Source organism: Bos grunniens, chromosome 2 (assembly GCF_055505025.1).
Source record: "Bos grunniens cultivar Pamir isolate PY7600 chromosome 2, Bosgru_T2T1.0, whole genome shotgun sequence".
NCBI lineage: Eukaryota > Metazoa > Chordata > Mammalia > Artiodactyla > Bovidae > Bos > Bos grunniens.
The window spans coordinates 10,564,267-10,586,480 of record NC_141166.1 but is presented as its reverse complement, the minus strand read 5'-3'; the positions used below and the strand labels follow the sequence as shown (position 1 = coordinate 10,586,480).

Genomic DNA, 22,214 nt, shown 5'->3' with positions numbered 1-22,214 from the left:
CCTGGACTACATTCACTGTGGAAAAGCAGAAACCGCTCTGGGAAAGGCTCAGAGAACTCTTATTTCTTACCCCCTACCCCAAGTTTCCAAAAAAAAAAAAAACAACAAACCCTCACCAAACTCCCTCTTCCCTTTTTCTACAGGTTATTACTCTGTGGACAATGAATAATTTCTTTCTGGTACCTTCTGACTGCCTGGTGGGGAATGCAAAGTAGAGAGAAGGTCAGACTCTTCTTGTCTCCAGGACGCTTTTCAGGGCCCACCCACCTCCAAGAAGAGATCCCATACATGTACATGTTGAATTTCATAAAGAAAGCTCTGGGAGACCAAATCTCCAAATTCAAAGAATGTTAGAAAGAGGAGTAAAGCAAGATCCTTCATATCTTCCTCTTGAAGGGACTTAGAACTGACATGAATACATAACTCTCAGGTGTTCAACCCAAGGGTACATGGCTGTCTCACACTTCATTCTCGCATCATTTTCTGGGGTAGGGATCATGCCCATTTTAGCAAAGAAGCAAGAAGCTCAGAAGTTAAATGACTTGCCCAAGGACAGAAAACTGTTAAACAGGAGAACTGGGTTTAAACCCATATTTCTGACTCCAAAGCCTGCACTCTTCCCACCATAAGGTGGGAGCTTGCCAACATCAATGGCTGGGCTCCATGCTCCACACAACATGAGGCAACAGCTTGTCTCCAGACATGCTGGGTGGTTAGCTACATGACTCTAAGAGGCTAACCTCACTCGGCATCACTTAGTTCTTTGCAGAAGAAAAGAGCAAAACCAGACAATTCAGCTCCCCAAGTCTACCATGCTGTGTGTCCCTCTCTTTCCTAGCCACTCTTCCTTACTAAACTTTCTTTCATGGTTATTTCAAGTCAGCCCTTTCACCTGTAACTTTCTTGATTTAAGCCTACTTTTTCTAAACTAAAGGGTATAGTACTTTTCCTCACCTCTGGGTCCTCAGAAGGGTACTTAATGGATGGATCGGGGAAGAGAATGACTCAGAATCCGGGGAGATAAGCAGAAGTCCCATGAAAGTAGCTATGTGATCTCAGCCTGTGCTCCTGTGCCCTAACCCTACTATCAGGCACAAAGGTGGGGCTCAGAGAGAGAAGTCAACACATTCCTGGCCTCCAGGTGGCCTCATCTCAGATAACTTCAAACCCCCACACTTTTTCCCTCACCCGGCCCTGTGACCACCCTTCCAAACTGCAGGACAATTGGGTCTTGCTGAGCAGCCCCAAACTACAACATGGGAAAGCTCCTTTCCAGGGGCATGAGCCAAGCAAGGTCCAACCCCCTGCCCACAGCCGTGCCCAACAATGGGGCAACAGAATGCGCCTTAACAGCACCGGGCAGCCCATTTCCCAGCCATCAGTGAGAATCGGGTGGGAAGACCAGTTGTGTGAAGTTGCACCACCAGTGCAGCGACTACAGACTAGAGTTGTTTTCTGCCTTGGGAACTTCAAAGACAAGAACAGCTTCGTGGGGGCAAAGCCTCCACAACCACAGTATAACTTCCCTGATCCCCCCCTCCCTCCACAGACAAAGCAGAGTCCCTTCAAGATCCCCCAGAGCCAAAGTTCAGGACTGGTGGCACTATGCTCAATCTGCCCCTCTCCTCACTAGCCCGTGGGGTGAGAGCCTCCAATGTTACTACTAATGCCAGGCCCACAAAAGATAAAATGCTTGATAAATATTACTCAAAAGCATCCTCTTTAGATCCAATCTCTATTAGTCTCTCTCTCTTCTTTAACAGTCCTTCCCTCACCCCAACACTGTACCTTCACTCTAGACCTCCACAGTTGAAGGAGGGACTCGGGTGTTGTCATCAAGGGAACTGACTTTCCCGACTAAAACTGAGAAGTGTAATGCTGAAAGGACCTCGGCCGCCTGGTAAGAACTCTTGACAGAATTGCACTAAAGGGAGGAATGTCTGGAGAGGAGGCTGTTGGGAGGCAGGTCTCTGTGTCCCTGGAGAAATTTCCATCTAATTACAAAAATACAAGAACCCACTGTCCTAATCCACCTCAGCAGAATCTCTTGAGGTAGGTCTGACCCTTTGAGTGAAGGTTGAGGGCGCCGCTGAGGTGAAAAGAGGGGAGAAGAAAGAGTGCTGGGCTGCTGGCATTCCTACAGTGGGCACCCCTTCAGACAGCAGCTCAGCCACTGCAGCAGCCATTGATTTTCCAGGGGTTGATACTCTGCTCCCACAGATCTGCTCAGCTGGAGGCTGAATCACATTGAGCGCTTCTGCTCATCTCCCTGCACTGGCCCCTCCCCAAACCAGTCAAACAAACACCAAACACAATGTGAGCTGGCAACAGAGAGATGGTGCTCCCCACACACATCCCCACCCCCAGAAAAATCATAAACACCAGTTCAAGGGAACCAAAGCTACATGGGCAACCCACAAGACGCTGCCTGGGCCAACCCACAGACCCCAGAGAGCCTTTTAATCCACTGCCCAACATCCCCACAGAGATCTTTCTAAAGATGCAGACGTTCTACAGAAAAAAATCCAGGTTCCCAACTTGTGAAAACAACAGATGCTAGAACTCCCAGAGAGCGCTGATGGATTGAAACCCTGCTTTCTGGTTTGTCACAGACCCCACCAGGTCCGTATGATACCCATGTTACTACCTGAGCAGTCTTCTGACACACACCCCTCCCCCTACCAGGGTTTCTCACTTAGGCCAAGACAGAGAATGTCTTCTCTAGTCAAAAACCACCTCCTGGCCAAAAATGTACAGCGTGTTCTAAGGGTCACTAGCTAAGACTCAAATTTGAAAAAAAAAAAAAAGAAACTAGGGCAGAGCTGGGTCTGAGTTAGAGCAGTCAAGACCGCTGCATATTTATGGAAAAGGGCTATTCTAATCCCAGCAGGAAAAGAGCACTGTAAAGCTAGAGAAGGCAAAGAAGTGAAGAACTCCCTACTTTCTCCAAGTCCTGCATTCCATCAGGAAGGCCAACCACACAGACCATGTTCCTTCATGGTCATCAGCTTGGATCCTTGAACTTGAGCAAGCAGACTAGGAAAAGGGGGGCAGGAAAATAACACAGAAAACACAGTAGAATTCTGGGTCTGAGAAGTGTAAGGGGGAGGGGTACTGCCTTAAGCTTCCACCTCCTTTGGCTGCTCCTCAGAAATATAGCAACCAGAAAACAAGGAGGATGCGATGTGCACCGGCGGGGAAGGTGAGCTTGGCACTGCGCTGAACACAGTGCAGACCGAGGTCTGGGGGGCTGGATGGCCTCCTTGGTTTGATATTTAAAGCTCTAAATGTGTATCTCCAGTGGTCTTCCTTACCATGACCTACAGGTCTAGATAAAATCCAAAAATTTAGAAGGAAGAAGTGGAACAAACAAATCTGAGTGGGAAATGGATAGACTCTTAAACCAGAAAAGACAGCCATCAACCCTGAAGGCCTTTAAAACCAAAAACACCAACTCTATATATAGGGAAAGACACGGTCAAGTCCTAAAGGTAGAAGACGAAGCAGGGGGAAGAGGAACGACGCGCACTCGTGACAGCAGTGCCTCTGCGCACAGGTCCTCGGACTACTGGAACTCGACTTCTCTCCTACCTTTCCCCCAACCATCAGGAGATCACCTTCTCGCATCTCGGTAAACAACATTCAGTGTTCTTCCCACATCAAAGCTGGCCTTCAGGAAGGGACAGATAAGCTGTCAGCTTACGCCTCCAATGCCCAGTTCCCACCTGCAACAAGGCGAGGTTTCTTAGCCCCCTTGGGAAAAGTCAAATGGGAAGCAAGCTAACAGCGTGGAGGTGAGCTCCACCTCAGGGCAATCAGAGATTACGTCACAATACCAGACAATTCCATGCTGACAGCAGGTGTGGAGGAGGAATAGGTTCTGGCTACCGAGGTAGACAGAACAAGAGATCAAGCAGTGGCCACCAGAGGGACAGCCCTAGATCACATACCAGTTTCATCACAGCTTTTAGGTAGAACACCAAATATCTTAGAAATATGAGAAAAAGACAACAGAGCTGATTCTGTGCTTGATTTATCAGGTATGTTAACATAGCTCCACACCTATGGGTCCTCCCCTCTGGGCCCAGATTCTCACTCTGCTGCAGGGGGCCCTACTGGTTTCTGTAAAGACAGCACTGCTAGGCAAACTTTGTTCAAAAACCCCAAGATACCCCTCACCCTCTGCTGCTTCTCACCCTCTTCCCCAGAAAGACAAGACACAGCTTGGCAGTCCCACACCTAGGGGCTAGCTTTTGGATTTTGGTTGGTCTTCTTGAAGGAGGACAATGGCAGAACCAGGGTAGGTACCTCACTGAGGTCGTCTCCCAAACGGCTTTGCAGAAGGTTGTAAAAGCACCAACAGGAGAGAAGGGGAAGAGGAGATAAAGATGGAGGAAAGCCACTATCACCAAGGCAACTGAGTTCATCCATATGTTGACTCGGGAAATTCAAGAAATTCGAGCTTTTGAGGTTTCTTCCTTCCAGAATAAATGCTTCCTACATCTTCCTGGGGAGCAGACCCAAACCCAGAAGCTATAGTATCATTACCTTTGCCTAGAAGTTTCAATCTCACACCTCTCCATCCCACCTCCTTTCCTTTCTCCAAAGAGAAGAATACATGGAAGACAAAGTCTGTCTTTTTAATATGGCATTCTTCCTTCTCTTAAAGGAGCTTTTTGCAGATCCTTTATAGGAGTTGGTCCTAATAGTAAAAGCAATGGGCTAGAAGTCAGGGAACCCCATGTTCTCAGTTACTGAATGACCTTGGGCAACTCCTATACCCTTTCTGGGCCTTAGGTTCTCGTATATGTAAAGTGTGGGGTGAAAGGGGACGATGGTGTTTGTGTTAGTGTGGTGAATATTCTGTGGAGTAGCTCATGCTGCCTCCACTCTGCTCTTTTCCTAACTGCAGAGGTTAAAAAGCTAAAAACTACATTTCCCAGAATCCCCCTGCAGATGCTTTTGGCTACAATTTAGGTTCTGCTAATTAGAATCAGACTCAAGATTAGATCAAAGTATGGCAGTGGCCATACTTCTGTCTCCTTCCCTTGTTTCTACAGGAGCATTTTGGTTTCATCTTCCAGTTAACTGGGCGCTAGTTCTGGTGGCTGCAGCTGCTGCTGCTTGATTCCAGCTTACCAATCCCTAGATAGCAGACGTAGAGCACGCAAGCTGATAGTGGCTCCCAAGAGGAAGTTCCCTTGGTGGGTCAAATCTAGGTCTAGATCCCGATTCCCAGAGGACAAGCCCAGAGGCACGCTCCCTCAATCCTTCGACCAATCTTCAAGCCCTATTTGCTATATTAAACCCTTCTCTATTAAACTACCTAGGGTTTAGTATGGCCTAGGTTCAGTGTAGAAACCACTGTCTCTGACATAATTTTGTCAGACGACACGAAGAGTAGTTGTGAAGATGAAAGAAATTATTCACAAAGCATATTCCCTAAGTCAGAATCTTCTGAGGAAAAATGGGCAAGATGGGGAAGCCTAGAACTTTAAAATACATTTGTCCAGGACAACTTCCTTCACTTCTTCCCTTTTTACCATCTTCCTGTACTTTCTCCCTCCCACTCTAAGCTCTGGGGGGGGAGCTGAATGGCTCACAGAAGATGGAAGGCTGAGTCAGCACATGCTTTCCTTTCCATCCCTATATTCTCTGCAAGCTTTTACTCTGCTGAGGGTAGCATTACCTGCCCAACCCCAAATAACTATTCTCTGGGCTTGGGCTAGAGAGGGCACCAACTGTCTTCCTCAGAAGCAGGAAATATGTTTACATAATCCAGGGGGTAAAGAACCAGGGCACAGCCCTGCACAGCTAATGACCAAAGACACGTTTGGCCCATACAAGATCCTAGTTTATCTTCTTATACCAATTTCTGGTTGAAGTAACAAACCACCAGCTTCCTGTAGCAGGAGTGGGGACAAACTGAAAAAACAAGGTCAAATTCAAGTGGCATGCTTGGTGGGACGCGGTATTTCCCACCAGTCGTCAGCAATGTTAACTAAGCCCAGGAGCCATCACACTAGAGGTGAGGCTCGGTTAGTTTTCAGAATGAAGTTTTCTGAAGAAAACAAAAGGTTCCAGCAAGAGGAATCTGTGTGAGACACACAGGCAGGAAGCAGAGCTGAGCCACCAGCAACTAGAATAGAAACAGGAAACGGGCCCAGGAACAAGCATACAGTAATCTGCTGCAAGCAGCACCGGCTCCGGCAGGCACCAGGCAGTGTCAGGGTCGGAGCAGCGTGACTAAGATGGAGAAGCAGATTGGCTGGTCTGCCAGAGCACAGGCACTCTAGAGAAGGGATGACTACCTGCACAGGGTACATGCTGCTCTGAGCACTCTGGGCAGATGTGACAGAGCGGGTGGGGATTTCCTTTTTGAGACTTTGTAAGAGCACCTGGGTTACAATTCAAGGGGACCGAGCACAGATACACAGTCAGATATAAAGAAAACAGGTCACCGACCTCAGAATGGCTCAGCTTCTCTGGGTACCAAAATTGCTAGTGACATTTCAGTTATCCCTTAAAAAAAATAAGCCATCAAAAACTTAGGCAAAGACTGTTGGTCCTGCCTCCTCTTACCATGAAATGTAACAAAAGGGAACATAGTGTAAAACTTAAATCCTTCAAACATTCCAGTTTATTAAGCTTTTAGAGAATTTCTGTCACCTCTCCTACCCCTCACCAATAAACCTAGACAATGAAAAGCAGGTCCCCAAGCTCAGGCAGGTCAACAAAGGTTTACTAAGATTTGCCTAACACAGGTATCAGACACAGGTCTGAATGCTCAAGCAGAAGCACCAGCATAATGCTACACCAACATGAAGAAAATGGGAAGAAGTCCCAGAGAAGGTATTTCACAGCTAGGTTTTGAAGCCCAAGTAGAACTTTGTTGGACATTAAAAAAAAAAAAAGGTGGTGGGGGAAGAGTAATAGAGATGACACACACCTTAAGCCAAAGGACAACAGCTCTGTGAGGACCGGGAGCTGTGAGGAGCTTCAAGGCGCCCCCGAGTGGCCAGAGATGAGGCTGTGAGGCATGCTGGGAGTGGCGGATGGCCCCATAATAGGTTCTGGGCTGTAGGTACAGGGAGCCAGGGCTCCCAGAGCACACACAAAACAACTAGTTTACTAGACGTGGTAACATTTATTAGAGGAGACCGGTGGGCTACAGTCCATGGGGTCACAAAAAGCTGGACAAGATTGAGCATGCTTGCATGTGTGCGCACGCATGTGGGGGCATGCGCGCGCGCGCGCGCACACACACACACACACACACACACACACACACACACAGCTTCTGGCAAGGTATTTCACTTACAAATTTTACTCAGCTTTCAGGGTCTAACTCTTCCTTGCTCCAGAACCATAAGACACATGAACCAATAAAGCTGGTGTAGGGCCCAAGAATCTGCATTTCTTACAAGCCCCCAGGTAATGTCTGTGCTGCTTGATAATGGACCACATTTTCCTCAGCAACAAGGATCTGACTGATTAAAGTTTCACCATTAATCAGAACACTGTTTAAGAAAAAAGGCACAGAACAGAGCTTGCTCCCATACAATACTAGGGAACCAAAGAACCATTCTTGTCAACTTTTCATTGTTGGAGCTGATGCCCTGCTTGGTGAACTCCTTCAGCAGGCCTGACCTATAGATTTAACCACCTTCCCTCTTCCACTTCCTCCCTGCCCCTTCAGTTCACAACTCATCTATGCTTCCATCACAGGGAGGGTTTGGGGGAAGAAAGGGAAATGGATGTCCATTTACACTCCTCCTTTTACGACAAATCTAGTAAATGGAAAAAAAAAAAAATCTAGTAAATGATAAATGACAAAGGGTTGAGACTTTTGGCTAAATATTAAAAGAGAATTAGATTGTCCATGCCTTTCCTTTGCTGGGCAGGATGCTAAAGGAAATATTTCATCTGAATTATCAGAGAAAACTGAATTCAAATTCTAACTCCAACCCTTAGTTTCCTATGTAAAATAGAAGTGATTATTAAACTTGGTACATTTCAATTCCTGCTCTTCCAGGAGGATTCACTATGGCTGAAGATCCTTTCCTGGCCTCACACCTGTCCTTTAAGATTCAGATTCTATAAGAGTTCCTTTCCATTTTCTCATTCCAGATCACTATAACCCAAGCTCTCATGATACGAGAACATCACAGTAGTAAAGCTTGAGTGTGAATAGGTACCCTGTTGTTAAGTAGAAATATAAAGGAGGGCTTGGAAACTCAAGCTATAAAAGAACACCTTTCGATAATTTAACAGACATTAAAAATCCTATTTCTACTTACTTCACTCCTGGTATCAACAACTTTCACTCCTGTCCAACCAGTGCAAGCAAGTATGGTCTAGATCTTCAATAGCAGCCTCTAAGACTTTTTCAGTCAAGGATATAGTGTCCCTTTTAAGCTAACCCAGTGCCCTTGATTCCCTTCTCTTGTTAATTCCTGGAGGATGTGCCTGTTTATATCTTCCTAACACTCTGGCTGTCCAAGGGACTCTCAAGAATCTTCTCTAACACCACAGCTCAAAAGCATCAATTCTTCAGCACTCAGCTTTCTTTATGGTCCAACTCTCATATCCACACATGACTACTGGAAAAACCATAGCTTTGACTATATGGACCTTTGTCAATAAAGTAGTATCTCTGCTTTTTATTATGCTAAGTTTGTCATAGCTTTTCTTCCAAGGAGCAAGTGTCTTTTAATTTCATGGCTGCAGTCACCATCTGCAGTGGTTTTGGAGCCCAAGAAATAAAATCTCTCACTGTTTCCATTGTTTCCCCATCTATTTGCCATGAAGTGATGGGACCGGATGGCATGATCTTAGTTTTCTGAATGTTGAGTTTTAAGCCAGCAATTTCACTCTCTTTCACTTTCATCAAGAGGCTCTTGATGTGGTGTCGGAGAAGACTCTTCAGAGTCCCCTGGACTGCGAGGAGATCAAACTAGTCAATCCTAAAGGAAATCAGTCCTGAATATTCATTGGAAAGACAGATGCTGTAGCTGAAGCTCCAATCCTTTGGCCACCTGATGCGAAGAAATGACTCACTGGAAAAGACCCTGATACTGGGAAATACTAAAGGCAAGAGGAGAAGGGGATGACAGAGGATGAGACGGCTGGATGGCATCACCGACCCGATGGATATGAGTTTGAGCAAGCTCCGGGAGTCGGTGATGGACAGGGAAGCCTGGCGTGCTGCAGTCCATGGGGTCGCAGAGTCAGATATGACTGAGTGACTGAACTGCACACTCCAGCAGTGACTTCACTATTTTGTACCCTATCTGCTTTATACACATAAGAATCTTGAGATGAAGCTGAGGAATTTGGGCCGATTCAGCTGACTCCTCCTAACATGCCTTTCAAGAGTCCTCTTCACCTTTACACCCTTCCCTTACTCATTTCCTTCCCTCCAGCTTCAGAAATCAGGGCCTCTCCCTAACTTAGAAGGATCCCAATAAACTGCTTCATGACAAATTCAACTTTACATTCCTTGACAATACACTAGATGCAGACCATCTTTGTCCCTTTCCTTGGCTTCCAGAAATATGACACAACCCTGGGCCCCCTCCAACCTTTCCAGTTATGTGCTGGGCACTTCTACTCAGTGACCCAAGCACAGTCCAGCACGCCATCTGACTCCTCACTCCATGCTGCATGGCCGGGGAGGTTAACTATTAACCACTATGCAGACAACTCTCAAACTCTATCCAGACTCAGCTCTTACCCGAGTTTCAGCCTCCTAAATTCCAACTAGTAATGAAGCATCCATTTTTAGACATCTCATTGTATGGAACTTAACTTCTCCTCAAAGGTGAGTTTCCCTATTAACCTTCTATTTTTGTCAATGAGAGCCCCACCCTCCCCAAACCTGGTATATCAAGATTGTTATATTTTCCAGCCAGTAGAATCCACTTGTTCCCAGTTCTATAGATTCTTTCCTGAGCGCCTCACAACTAAGACTAGGTAGCTACGTAAATGAGGCTGAAGAGCAGAACTCCACTGAACGCTAGAATTATTTCAATAGTTTAACTCATCCCCTTGCTTGCAGACTACCACCTTTCCAAACCATACTACACACCAGTGGATCATTTTTGTTAAAACATTAGCTTCATCATGTTATTGCCCTAATTACGTATCTGCAGGCCTATGAGATCAGATCCAAGTGGCTTACTTATCGTACCAGGGCTCCAGCCCCTGTGATCTAGCTTTCCTTCCTGTTCCTGCCCACCTTAGGAAGCCTGATCCTGACCAGCCCCCCAGAAGTCATCCACACTGCACCCCACCCCCACCGAGCCTCAGCCCAGCACTTTTCCTTTCCACCCCACCCAAGACACCCGTATCTAGTTCATTCTAATTGAATTTCTGCCGTGATGTCCCCTCTACAACTTTATTTTCTTATGCTTATTTTTAATTGATTGATGATTACTTTACAATATTGGGAATTAACCGCAGGTGTACACACGTTCCCTCCCTCGTAAATCTCCCTCCCACTCTACTCTTTAGACATAAATGGATCACTGATTTCACCAAACCCTGATAGCACTCACTGTAACATTCAGGCACACATTCTTCTATTTTACCAATGAAACAGAGGAGGATCCCTGAGGGTTACAACCATATCGTAGTCAGAATCACCCACTTAAGAGTTCAGGTTACCTCGTAAGTCATAGGAGTTCAACCCTTCCCTGATGCGTCTAGGCCTTCTATACAACAACCAGAGCAAAAGGGGCGCCAGAATTTACTCCAGAGACAGGCAGTTTACCTACTTTTCTTTCTGAAATATCCTCAATCCTCCAGATCACAAAGGAATCTGTATGTCACACTTGGGCTTAGACCTATAGGAATCAAGTAGTCAGAGGTAGTGTAACTTGTGAAGTTTGATTTTTTTAAGATGACCACCCTGGTGATTATGTTGAAGATGGACTTGGAAAGAAAAGAAACAGCTCAGGACTCTGCAACAAACAAACACCAGGTAAGAGATAATGGGAGCCCAACAGAAAGGCAATGAGGAAGGACAAGGGATCCAGTGATGAGTGCCAGAGAGCAAAGAGTCCCCAGGGTGGAGCTGGCAACGCAAGAGGTGCCCTAACACAGGAATAAACTGCAGGGGTCCCAGCTGCAGGCAGTCGGGTCAGTCGGGTCTCTCCCAGGTCTCTCTTCCTTCACCCATTTTCAACCCAGTCTTCCCTTCAGATCAAGAGTCAAACTACAGCGTAAGTCACCACTATTACTCACGTTGCCATTGTGGCTTCCCAGCCCAGTAGTTTTTTCTTCCCTTTTTAAAGGACCACCAAAGCTCACTGCTATTCATTCAAGTATGGTCTTAAGATCTACAGCACCACTTGAGAGTTTGCTAGAAATGCAAATTCTTGGGTTCTACCCCACAACTACTGAATCAGAATCTCTGGCTGGATGTCAGTAATCTGTGTTTTAATTAATCTCCAGATGATTCCTAATGCATGCCTAAGTTTGAGAAGCAGTGATATAGCTAACTTCCCCAGATCAAAGCTTTTAATCCTATATCCATTTTGCACCACTAAATGGAAACTCTATTCCAGGTACACTTGCAAGACTAACATGTAAATTTACAAATGTGCCTCAGTAAGAAAAACTTGGGAAGCCATCATTACTCTTAAGGAAACCACATACACTTGAATGAATCACTTAAACAGAAGCTTTTCAAGACGCAACTATTCCAAGTCATTCTCAGAAATGACTATAATCAAAAGTCAGAAACCAATTTTCAGATGAGTCCCTTACAGATTTCGCCCCTAAATAAAGAAAACTAAAGACTTAATGAAACACCATGAGATTTGCTCACCTACCCCTTACAAGAACATTTTTTTTTTTTGGGGCGGGCCGGGAGCCGCACTGTGTGGCATGTGGGATCTTATGTTTTCCTGACCAGCGACTGAACCTGTGCCCCCTGCAATGGAAGTGTGGATTCTAGACCCTGGACTACAGCAGGGAAGTCCCAGGAACCTTCTTAACATGGGGTGAAGTGAGACTATTTCACAAGATAATGACAAATTCTAACCCCACTTCTTCCTAAGGCCACTGTCAGGAAGCACAAATAAATTAATTCATCCTCTAAAATGAAGTTTGGGCGGTCCCATAACAGTCTGTGATGACTGTCTTGCACTAGCAGGGAAAACAACAATTTGGTAATATGGTCAAGTTGTACCCTGTCAGTCATACACTTTTTGGATGAGCAATGAATCTGCTCAGGTGTACCTATTCGATGAGTTGGAACTATTATATGACAAGCTCTATAACAGTAATGAGCAAGACAGAGCAAGTCTGACCCTCAGTGAGCTTGAAGTAAGTAACAGAAATTACCCTTGAGATGAGCACTGACGAGAAGCATGGTGCTGAGCCGGTCTGCTGTAGTCGAGGAACCCGACACAGTGTGGACTTGAGAGGATGTCTACCAGGGCTGCCAACCAGAAGCACCCGCACAGCTTCTCACAGGCCAACGCCCAAGCCGTACCCCGCGCCAAACAAACCAGAATTCTGTGAACCCTGGCCATGGGTTTTAAAAATCATTTGTTCCCCCAGGTAATTCTAACATGCAGGCAAGGTAGAGAACTACTGGTCTTGGGTATGGTGAGACACGGTTTGGGGTACAGAGGTCACTAAGACAATGCCTGCCCTCCAGGAGATTTCTATCTAGTGGGAAAGACCCAACAACCCAGAGGTATTAGCAAAATGCTCTAGCAACACGGAGCAAAAAACCCTCAGATCCAGCATGATGCTTCTCTGGGCACAGGATGGGGAAGTGATCACAATGGATTATATAAGGTGCTTTTACCTGTGGCAGCAAGGTTTGGCTCAGGCACCTAATTATTCTTTATACCTTTTCATACATCTTAAATATTGCAGGCTTTTAAAAAAGTAAAAATAAAAAATGCCTTTAGTCAGTGAAGGCAACATGGAAATTATTTAAGCTGAATTTTGAAGCTTAAGGGGTTTTCTGAGGAAATGATTCTGAAGATGTAGTCTGAAATATAAACAGAAAAAGTCAGAAGGAAAAGTACCTTAGGCAAAGGGAAGACTGTACGCAAGAGCTGGAAGTGGAAAAGGCATGGGGCCCCACAGAAACTGAGAGAAGGCAGAAAGCAAAAAAAAGGATGAAGCAGAGGTTCTTAGGGGCTTCCCTGGTGGCTCAGACAGTAAAGAATCCACCTGCAATGCAGGAGACCTGGGTTCGATCCCTGGGTTGGGAAGATCCCTTGGAGGAGGGCAAGGCAACCCACTCCAGTATTCTTGCTTGGAGAACCCCCATAGACAGAGGAGCCTGGTAGGCTACAGTCCACGGAGGTTGCAAAGTGTCAGACACCACTGAGTGACTAAGTACACATACAAAGGTTCTGAGAGTGCCATTCTTGGTCTAGAAGCATCAAAAATTTGTTAGAAATGCAAATTCTCAGGTCTCACTCCAGACTTACTAAATCAGAAAGAGGTGGGGAGGCGGGGTGGATTTTGGATTTTATTCTTAATCAAAAATAATTGAGAGGTTTTAAATAGAGGAATAACATAATCAGGATAACAGTAACTAAATGGTCTGGCGTTAATAGCTCAGCAAAAACCCCTCAAAATCTAATTTTTGTAATAATCAGGATCAGAAACCATACTGAGTCTTTAAATCAAGGGTCACAATCATAATGCCTTTAGGGCTAAGCTGAAAGGGTGCCTGAGTGGGAAGAGGGATATAAAAAACTGAAGGGGCTGCCCTCCAGTCAGCAGAGCATCTGCTCTGTAGCCAAACACAAACACGTGCTGAGTGGAGGGATACACTGGTGAACCTAGGGCCCCCTTAACACAGCTGCTTAAGAAAGGAGCGGGCTCCTTGCAGGGAATCCCGCCTTCTCCTTTCTTCAGATGTGACTATTTCCCCAGCCTGGCTAGGCAAATCTGGCATCAAACCAGAAAAAATTTCAAAGAATAAACCACCGTTTGTTTCTTTGTCTAAGTAGCAGAGGGATAAAAAGCAATTCAACAAACAAGATGCCAATAACCCGGCCAGTTTGCCTCCCACATGGAGCTTCTACTACTACAGAACAAATGACCTGTTTGGATGAACCCAGGGCAGAAGCCTGAACCTGGGAACGCTCCTTGGGATGGGCTACCCAGGAACAGCTCTCTCCTGGGTCCAAGAGGCTACAGGCTACTGGTGTCTTCACTTCAGTAGGTCATATCAAGCTCTTGTATTCAACAGCATAAGGCTCTCAAGCTTTAACAGACAATGTGTTTGTATGCTAGGTTTCTCAGGACTAAAACTACCAAATGCAGTTCAACCAAAATGTCACCAGAAACAAGCAGAAACTTTCTGATGAGGCACAACTTACAGCATGGGCAGAAATCTACCGATTTGGGTTCTTGCTACAGTAGTACCTCACCCGGATAGGTGATGAGGGAGTGGTTACACAGTTCTGACTGAATCAGGTTAAAAAGCACATTCCAGTGAAGTTTAGGATGCAAAACAGGATTGCAACAGACGTTAATGAGAAGGGAACAAGAGTGATTGCCTTATTCAGACACTTCCTCCCTCAACCCCTCAGCTGAAATAGTCAACAGTCTCCGAAGGCCTAGCTGACAATAGCGATTCATCCTGGCCTGGAATGCCGGAATTACAGGTGCTGAGGGACTCCACAGACCTTGTCCTACTAAGGTTACGGCTTAGAGATCTTCAGGGGAAGCCATGGGGCCTTCATGATAAAGTGAGTTCCCATCTCCTACCTTAAAGGTCCAGAAAACCATTTTCTTACAAGTCAGAATAATGGAAGAGACAAGCTTCAAATCCAAGTAGAATAAAAATTTCACAAGAATCTTATTCTTACCTGCGGCTGAATTTCCATCTCCTAACTGAAGCCAGATTTGTTAAGGAAAGGTTTGCTACCTACAGTCTTCTCAGGACAGTCCATTTTATTCCTGTGCCCAGCCTGAGGGACTTGCCGACATGTAGTAACACAGCTAAGACCAAGGGAAAATGCTCCCAGGACCAGCCTACTATTAAATAGTTGGTGTTACCTGCCTTTGAGTATTGAGTATAGTTCCTTGAAGATGATGGTCATTACAGCCAATGTTTATGAAGGCCTAACAAGCACCAACGCTCTCTTTATACTAATATTAACCTCTATGAAGTGGGTACTTTTAGTTTCATTTTACAGATGCAAAAGCTAAGGCATGGACAGATTAAGTGACTTGCTCAAGGTTACAGTTAGTGGCAGAGTCAAAATGCAGATCCAGGGCTCTAGAGCCCAAGCTCTTCATCAGCAGACCATACTGTCTTTTTCAGGATACTGTCTGTCCATTCTATAAACACTGCATCAAGCATCTGGCACCAAAAACTCTACTAGACAAAAGCATCTATTCACATAAAACAACTAGAAAATCTGCTTTTACTCCCCCATGCTCAAACGTGACAATCCATGCTGAACGCACTCCAGATTCTACCTCCTAGCTAAAAGTTAAGACAAATACCTAAAAATTTAGCTTTCAAAAGTAAGATATAGAAAAAAGCAAAAAACACTGAACTTTTTCTCAGCTTTGATGGAAAGCAGACAGTGCTTCTATCATTTCCATCTTCTCTGTCCCTCAGTTGCGTCTATGCCTAAGAGCCCAAGATTTAAAACAAACAACAACAAAAAAAAACCCATTTAAACAATGTTTAGATCTCTGAACAGAGATCACAAATATATTCTTCCCTGGGCAGGCAACCAAAAAGGACATTCTATAAAGTCAGTCCACAAATGCCTATTCAGAATTCTGAGCTTGAATTTAAGGAATAGTTCATCATTCATTTAGCTCAATACTACCAAAACAACCAATCAGAAACTGGTCTTCCTTGCTTTTCTCTCTGCCCCCATCAGCTTTTAGAGGGTGGCAGAAATACTCACAGGCAAGCTTGAAGGTCTTGACTGAAGACTCAGGTTCATATCTTCTTGCCCTCCCTTACTGGAGGTCATTGAGGGGGCTGAGGATGCCTGAGACCCAAATGAATCTTGAGATAACTCCTAAAACAAGAGAAACAAAAGCTGTGAGAGCCTGGTTATTGATAAACCAGGCCAGCGTGCTTCATGGTGAAAAGGGCTATGGGACTCTATCACACAGGGGGAAACTGCGTTTGAGAGACTGACCACTCGCACACAATACTATTCAAAGGCAGAAAAATACAAACTGTGGCTCTTAAGAATGTCAACAGTGGACGTAAGACTCTCAGATGGCACTGTTGACCATTTATCATCACCAACAGAAGAAAACTGTTCTTTGGAACAAAGGTTCAAATCTAGCTAACTACAAATTTTATCTATCAAGGAAAGAGACCAACCGATTTCAAAACACCAACAAAAAACTCATAATAGAACCTCTGTATTAAAATGAGTACTGCTTCCTTTAAAGGCACTGGCCTGGGATGAGACTCCAACAATGCCTCCAATGCACAAAATCTCTAGTGGACTTGTCATCATTCAGGCATTTCTCCTCTTTTTGTTCTTTAGAGAATAAAGCCCAAATTGTTATTTTCAGACTTTATCACCTAACTTGTTCAGAGACATGGCTACAAATGAATTTTAGCTATTTCCCAAAATCCACTCTCAAATAAAAGTATTTGCTACAACTGAGAACGGGCTTCCCTGGTAAAGAATCTGCCTGCAATGTGCCAGGAGACCTAGATTCAATCCCTGGGTTGGGAAGATCTCCTGGAGAAGGGAATGGCTACCCACTCCAGTTTTCTTGCCTGGAGAATTCCATGGACAGAGGAGCCTGGCAGGCTACAGTCCATGGGATAGCAAAGACTTGGACATTACTGAGCTTACCTTCACTTTCACCACTAAGAATATTCTAAAGAATGTTATATCAGCCCTGATAGCAATTTCAAATGAAGGGGTCCAAAATATTTTGAGCAATAGCAGAACAGAATGGCAATTGCATGGAAGTACAGTACAGTCTCCCAAAGTGACTGTTTTAAAAAAGACCAAACTCACTTGGATGCTCAAGTTCTCAATGCTCAGTTTAAAAAAAAAATAAAAACTAGTCCATTATCTTTTTTTCTTGTCTGTCTATGCAACTTTCCACTGCCCTATTAATAAAGAGAGCTACAAATTTTTATGCAGCTAGTTCAGTTAGAGAACCAATTCATGTGGCAAAGTTCTCATGACACCAACCCCCAAAGTCTGCGGTCACGTGGAGGGAGGGCGCATCTTACCTGCGGTGGAGGGAAGCGCTGCTGGGAGTAGGCAGTTTGCTGTGACTGCTGAGACTGGGGCTGAGGGTACGCAGCCTGCTGGGAAAGCGTCGAGGATGCTGGCTGCTGAGGTTGCTGCTGCTGGTAAGGAGACTGTGCCTGCGGCTGCGAGTAGGGGGGCTGGCTCTGGGGGTGCTGCTGGGTGCCGGACTGCTGGGAGGGGTATGGAGTCGGGGACGGCTGATGGGGAGGCTGGGAGGGCTGCTGGGAGTACGGAGGTTGAGAGGACTGGAGCTGCGGTGGCTGAGACTGAGGCTGCTGCTGATACGAAGGTTGGGCATGGGGGGTCTGGGATGGTGGCTGCTGGGAGTAGGGTGGCTGCTGTTGCTGGGGGTGAGGACTTTGCTGGTTGTAATATGGAGTCTGGCCCTGCTGACCATACCCGCTGGGGCCTTGCTGTCCATAAGGAGGAATCTGTAAAAGGAAAGGACACTTTTAGCACTGACACTTCTGAATGAAGAAACGTGAGGTATTCTGTTAGAAGCTATGCCCTGAAAATGGGTACTGAAAGCAGGCAAGCCAAGCCTCACACTTGGAAGGCCCAGGGTTTTTCTACCAACCCTGTTAAACTGAGCCAGGAGGGTCAGCCAAGCTGGGTTACTAGGTTGGTTTGTTTACAGATGGACGACATTCATCCATGGAAAATTTACACTGTTTAATAAAAATTTGGGCAACTTACAAGAGTTCAAGAACAGCTGTCTTCACCAATGAGACTACTCTTTTTTATCATGGCCTAGACTTTTTATAAGCGCTAGGAATCTATATCCTAGCCACAATGAAAAGTCACTGGCTCAGTCAACTGAAAACCTAGGGTTTCGTAGTCTAGATGGTATGCCAATGACTAAACTACTCTGGTTCTCTTTTTCACTTTGTCTTTATTCATAAAGTATCTGAGAGCCTACTTGTTTACTTGTACCAGGCACTATTCTAGGCACAAGGGATACATTTGGCCAACTAGGAAAGAAAAAAGACCAATAAAATTCACCCCAAATATCCTCTATTTTCTCAGTGCGGGCTGGGGAGGAAAGGCAATTATATTTAAGGGCATACTTTGCGTCACAGTCTTAGAAGTAAAGTTAGGTTCAATATTCTATTCCTCACACCATTTTCAATATGAGTATCACGCATATATAAATGATAGAAAATGCTATCAAAACAAACAAAAAAGAGTGGCGATAAAAAGATGATGGTGCGGATGCTCAGACAAAAGGAGACGAGTAAAATCTTAGCGTCTGTAATGGCACCATTGGCACCTTTACTGTTCAATCTTCCCTTTGCCCGCTACTCCCAGTCCCTTCTACGTATTCACTGTAAACCAGACAGCTATATATGTTGAAGGCCTTGAGAAATACAAAAGGCCTCTTCTCTCCTCGGGCTTCCCTGATGGCTCAGATGGTAAAGAATCTGCCTGCAATGCCGGAGACCTGAGCTCCCTGGGTCAGGAGGAGCCCCTGGAGAGGCAACAGCAACCCACTCTGTATTCTCGCGTGGAGAATTCCATGGACAGAGGAGCCTGGTGGGCCACAGTCCATGGGGTTGCAAAGAGTTGGACACAACTGAGCAACTAACACTTCCCTCCCCAGGACACATGGTATGAGTGGTTTTCCTTGGTAGCAGTGGATTGGTGTTCAGCTACTGCCTTTTTCTTTCTTTAAACCTCCTTCAGAGATAACCACTCAGTGGATACAAGCAGGCCAGCCAGGTCAAAGAAGACAGTTATGTATAGCCAGTGGCCAGGGAGCAGTTTTCCTTCAAGTATACATGCTATGATGACCGCAACCTCGGCCTTGTACGTAAGCACACTGAAATTGAGTCGGCTGGCCTATGCTCCTTTCAAGGGGTTTAGAAGCCAAAGACACCTTCTGATCCTACAGCTCAAGACCAGATCTTGGACAACAAGAAGGATTAAGGTCATTGGAGTCACCATCTACCTGCTGTGCATAAGAGAGGCCGCCCATGGTACTCTGCGCTCGGCCCTGCATGGTCATCGGGTACCGCTGTGGGGTCTGGGACCCATATGGCTGCCCTGGGTACCCATGTCCTTGCTGCGGTCCTGATGGAGGTCCCTGTTGTTGCGAGTATGGGTTAGTCCCGCCATATGGCTGAGGTCTCATCTTGCCCATCTGATCCATTGGACTGGATGGCTACAAAATAAAGAGCATTTCATTAACCTGAAGCTTTGATGGCCTCTTGCCAGTATGAACACAACCTAGGCATACAAGTCTGTGTGCCACAGAGGAAAACAGTTACTATGAAAAAGTAATGGTATATACCCAGTAACCCTTGGACAAGTCATTTAACCTTCTTCAGAACTGGATTTTGTCATATGTAAAAGAGAAACACCATCAGTTTATGAAAGCATCTTATAAGCTATATTCTACTTTATAACTGTGGTACTACTTGAGACCCAAGGAACAGGCCAGGTGTGGAGCAATGAACACATGGACTCTATGGTACAGAAAACAAGAACATAGGCCCTGTAGTTGGGAGGGGTTGGTGTCACTATACTCTCCCATGATCTTGTTCAGTAATACCAAAACTGATGCTTCAACACTGTGGTTGGGAATTTAAATATACAAGCATCTAGATATTTTTATTCTTTAAATAGTGAAATCTTATTTCCTTGCATATCAGTAGCCCATTTGTACTATGGCACAAGCACTTAAATTTATGCTTTCTTCCAAATGGGTAACACAGCTAAGTTACCGTTGTTGAGGGAATTGTGACCATGAATTTACTTAAGAGCCTTGTACAACTCAACTGAAAAGTTCACCTCCTTGAGAGTGGCAAGGTGGGTAGAACTTACGTCTCCTTAAAGAGCAAGACACAGAGGTACCGATAACGAGAGTCCAATTCATAGGTATTTGGCTACAGACATAACTTTCAGCTCTTTACGGTACAATATGATCAATCAACTCATTCATTTTCTGACCTAACTTTTATCTTACTGGAGCTGCATAGAACAGAGCCCCGGCACATTTTCCCCTCCCCAAGACACTCACCCATATCTACTGGTGGTGAGAAAGTGAGGAGGGAGTGTCTCCAAGCACTTAACTAGGTACACCCTGGCTGCAGAGCAGGCCTGGACGTGACATAAAACTTGAAAGCTGAATCTTAAATTGGGGGTGGGGAGCAGATATTAATACCATGACCTGAATATCAGTAACTTCAAATTAAGGAATTCAGAGGCTCTCAAACTTGAGAATACTTCAGAATCACCTGGAGGACTGGTTAAAACGCACGCTGCTGGAACCTACTCCCTGAGTCTGATTTGGAGTTTGGGGCTGGGCCTAGGATATGCATTTATAAGAGCGCTCAGGTGACGCTGATGTTGCTGGTCCAGGGACTACCACACTTTAGAACCACTGACCGAGATTACACCAAGGGTCCCTTCTGGTTCTATTACTCTCTAATTCATATATTACTTTAGCCTTAAAAACAAAAACAAAAACCCTCCAAAATAAGGGGAGGGGGGCACTCAAGTAATTGGTTCTCTGTACATATCCCTTTTTTTTTTGGTGGCATACTACATCTAAGTCTTTTCTGTTAGAGGAAGTTGAGCTGTCTTGAAGAAAATGGCTAAGATTAAAAAGCCACAGAGACTATTCCTCTAAATATCAACAGAAAAAGTGGAAGCAAAGCTCTCTCAAATCTCAGCCTTAAAGGTAACACGGATCATGAGAATACTCTCCAAGTTTCTAAACTATTATAAGAATCATAGTAAACCATGCCCCAAATCACTATTACATTATCAGTATTATTAAAGTGCTCTTTCCAACAACCATAACTGAACAATTTTGCCCAGTCCAGCCTTGGTATCAGAAGCTCCAACAACATTTCCGATCATAATTTTGGAGCTCCATGCATTCTTTTGGGAAGTTCAAATTCAACAACTGCACCAGTGAGTAATAAATATCATGTGATCTTCCCCAGACACACCTGGCAATGGAGCCAAAATATCACCGTTCTCTCTTACAAGGAGCTCAGGGGCTTAATAGCCACAACACGCTGCAGATGACAAGGAGATTCTCATTTATCCTAGACTGCAGCTGCTTTCCATGCGGCCCCCAGGTGAAGAGACTACGTGTGCTGAACAGAGACCAGCCCACTCTGGGCATCCCTGTCAGTCTAGGTCTCCCCAGCACACAAGGGGCAGTCACTACCAAGGTTACTACGGAGCTTCTAGAGCAGCAGCTATTAACCAGGGCTACAGATTGGAGTTTTCTGGGAAGCTTCACAAATGCCTGGGCCTCTCCCTAAAGATTTCAACTTAGTGGGTCCAGAAAGCCTTGGGCTCTCTCCCCTCAAACCCCAAGATCCCTGGATGATTCCAGTGTGTGCACACTGGACTGCACACGCACGCTGAGATGCACAGCTCGAGTGACCTTAGTCTTAGTTCCTTAGCCAGGGATTGGACCCAGGCCACAGCAGTGAAAGTGCCAAGTCCTCATCACTGGACCGCCAGGAAATTCCCCAGTTCTAATGTATATTACTAGCTGAGAACCACTGATCTAGAGAAGCATGCCCAATAAAATTTTCTGTGTTATATAACTATTAAGTACTTCAAATATGCCTAGAGTGACTGAGGAACTGAATTATTTTTATTTACTTTTAATTAAATTCAAATAACCACATGTAGCTGGTGGCTATCATATCGGACTGCACAGTTCTAGAACAACACTCACAAATCATTTGCACCTCTCCCTGCTCAACAACAGCTCCAATCTTCCTACCTACTACATCATGTACAGTATCAAACGGAAAGAGCAAAGAACATAGTAAATCGATAGACTTGGGTTCAAATCCTAACTCTATCACTGTCTGACCCTGAATACATCAGTTCTTTATCTAAAATGCACATAACACACTTCACACAGTGCCTGGTACTTAAAACACCTGATGAATAGTAGCTATTATCAGTAATGATAAATAGTGCTTCTGCCTGGCTCTAAAGTCC

At 45.1% G+C, this 22,214-nt stretch overlaps 1 protein-coding gene across 6 annotated transcripts in view; it reads right to left on the bottom strand.

Annotated features, from left to right (window-relative positions):
* The window catches only part of ARID1A (AT-rich interaction domain 1A), a 68,598-nt gene that overhangs the window by 24,550 nt on the left and 21,834 nt on the right, over nt 1-22,214 (bottom strand). For 5 of the 6 annotated variants that reach the window (XM_086330110.1, XM_086330121.1, XM_086330089.1 and 2 more), the window contains exons 2-4: nt 19,189-19,401; nt 17,219-17,671; nt 15,912-16,028 (exon numbers count right to left, since the gene is read on the bottom strand). In XM_086330110.1, coding sequence (XP_086186236.1) covers nt 15,912-16,028; nt 17,219-17,671; nt 19,189-19,401 — 783 coding nt within the window. Of the gene's footprint in view, nt 1-15,911; nt 16,029-17,218; nt 17,672-19,188; nt 19,402-20,259; nt 20,703-22,214 lie in introns of those variants that run through there. The other variant, XM_086330143.1, reaches the window with a different exon arrangement.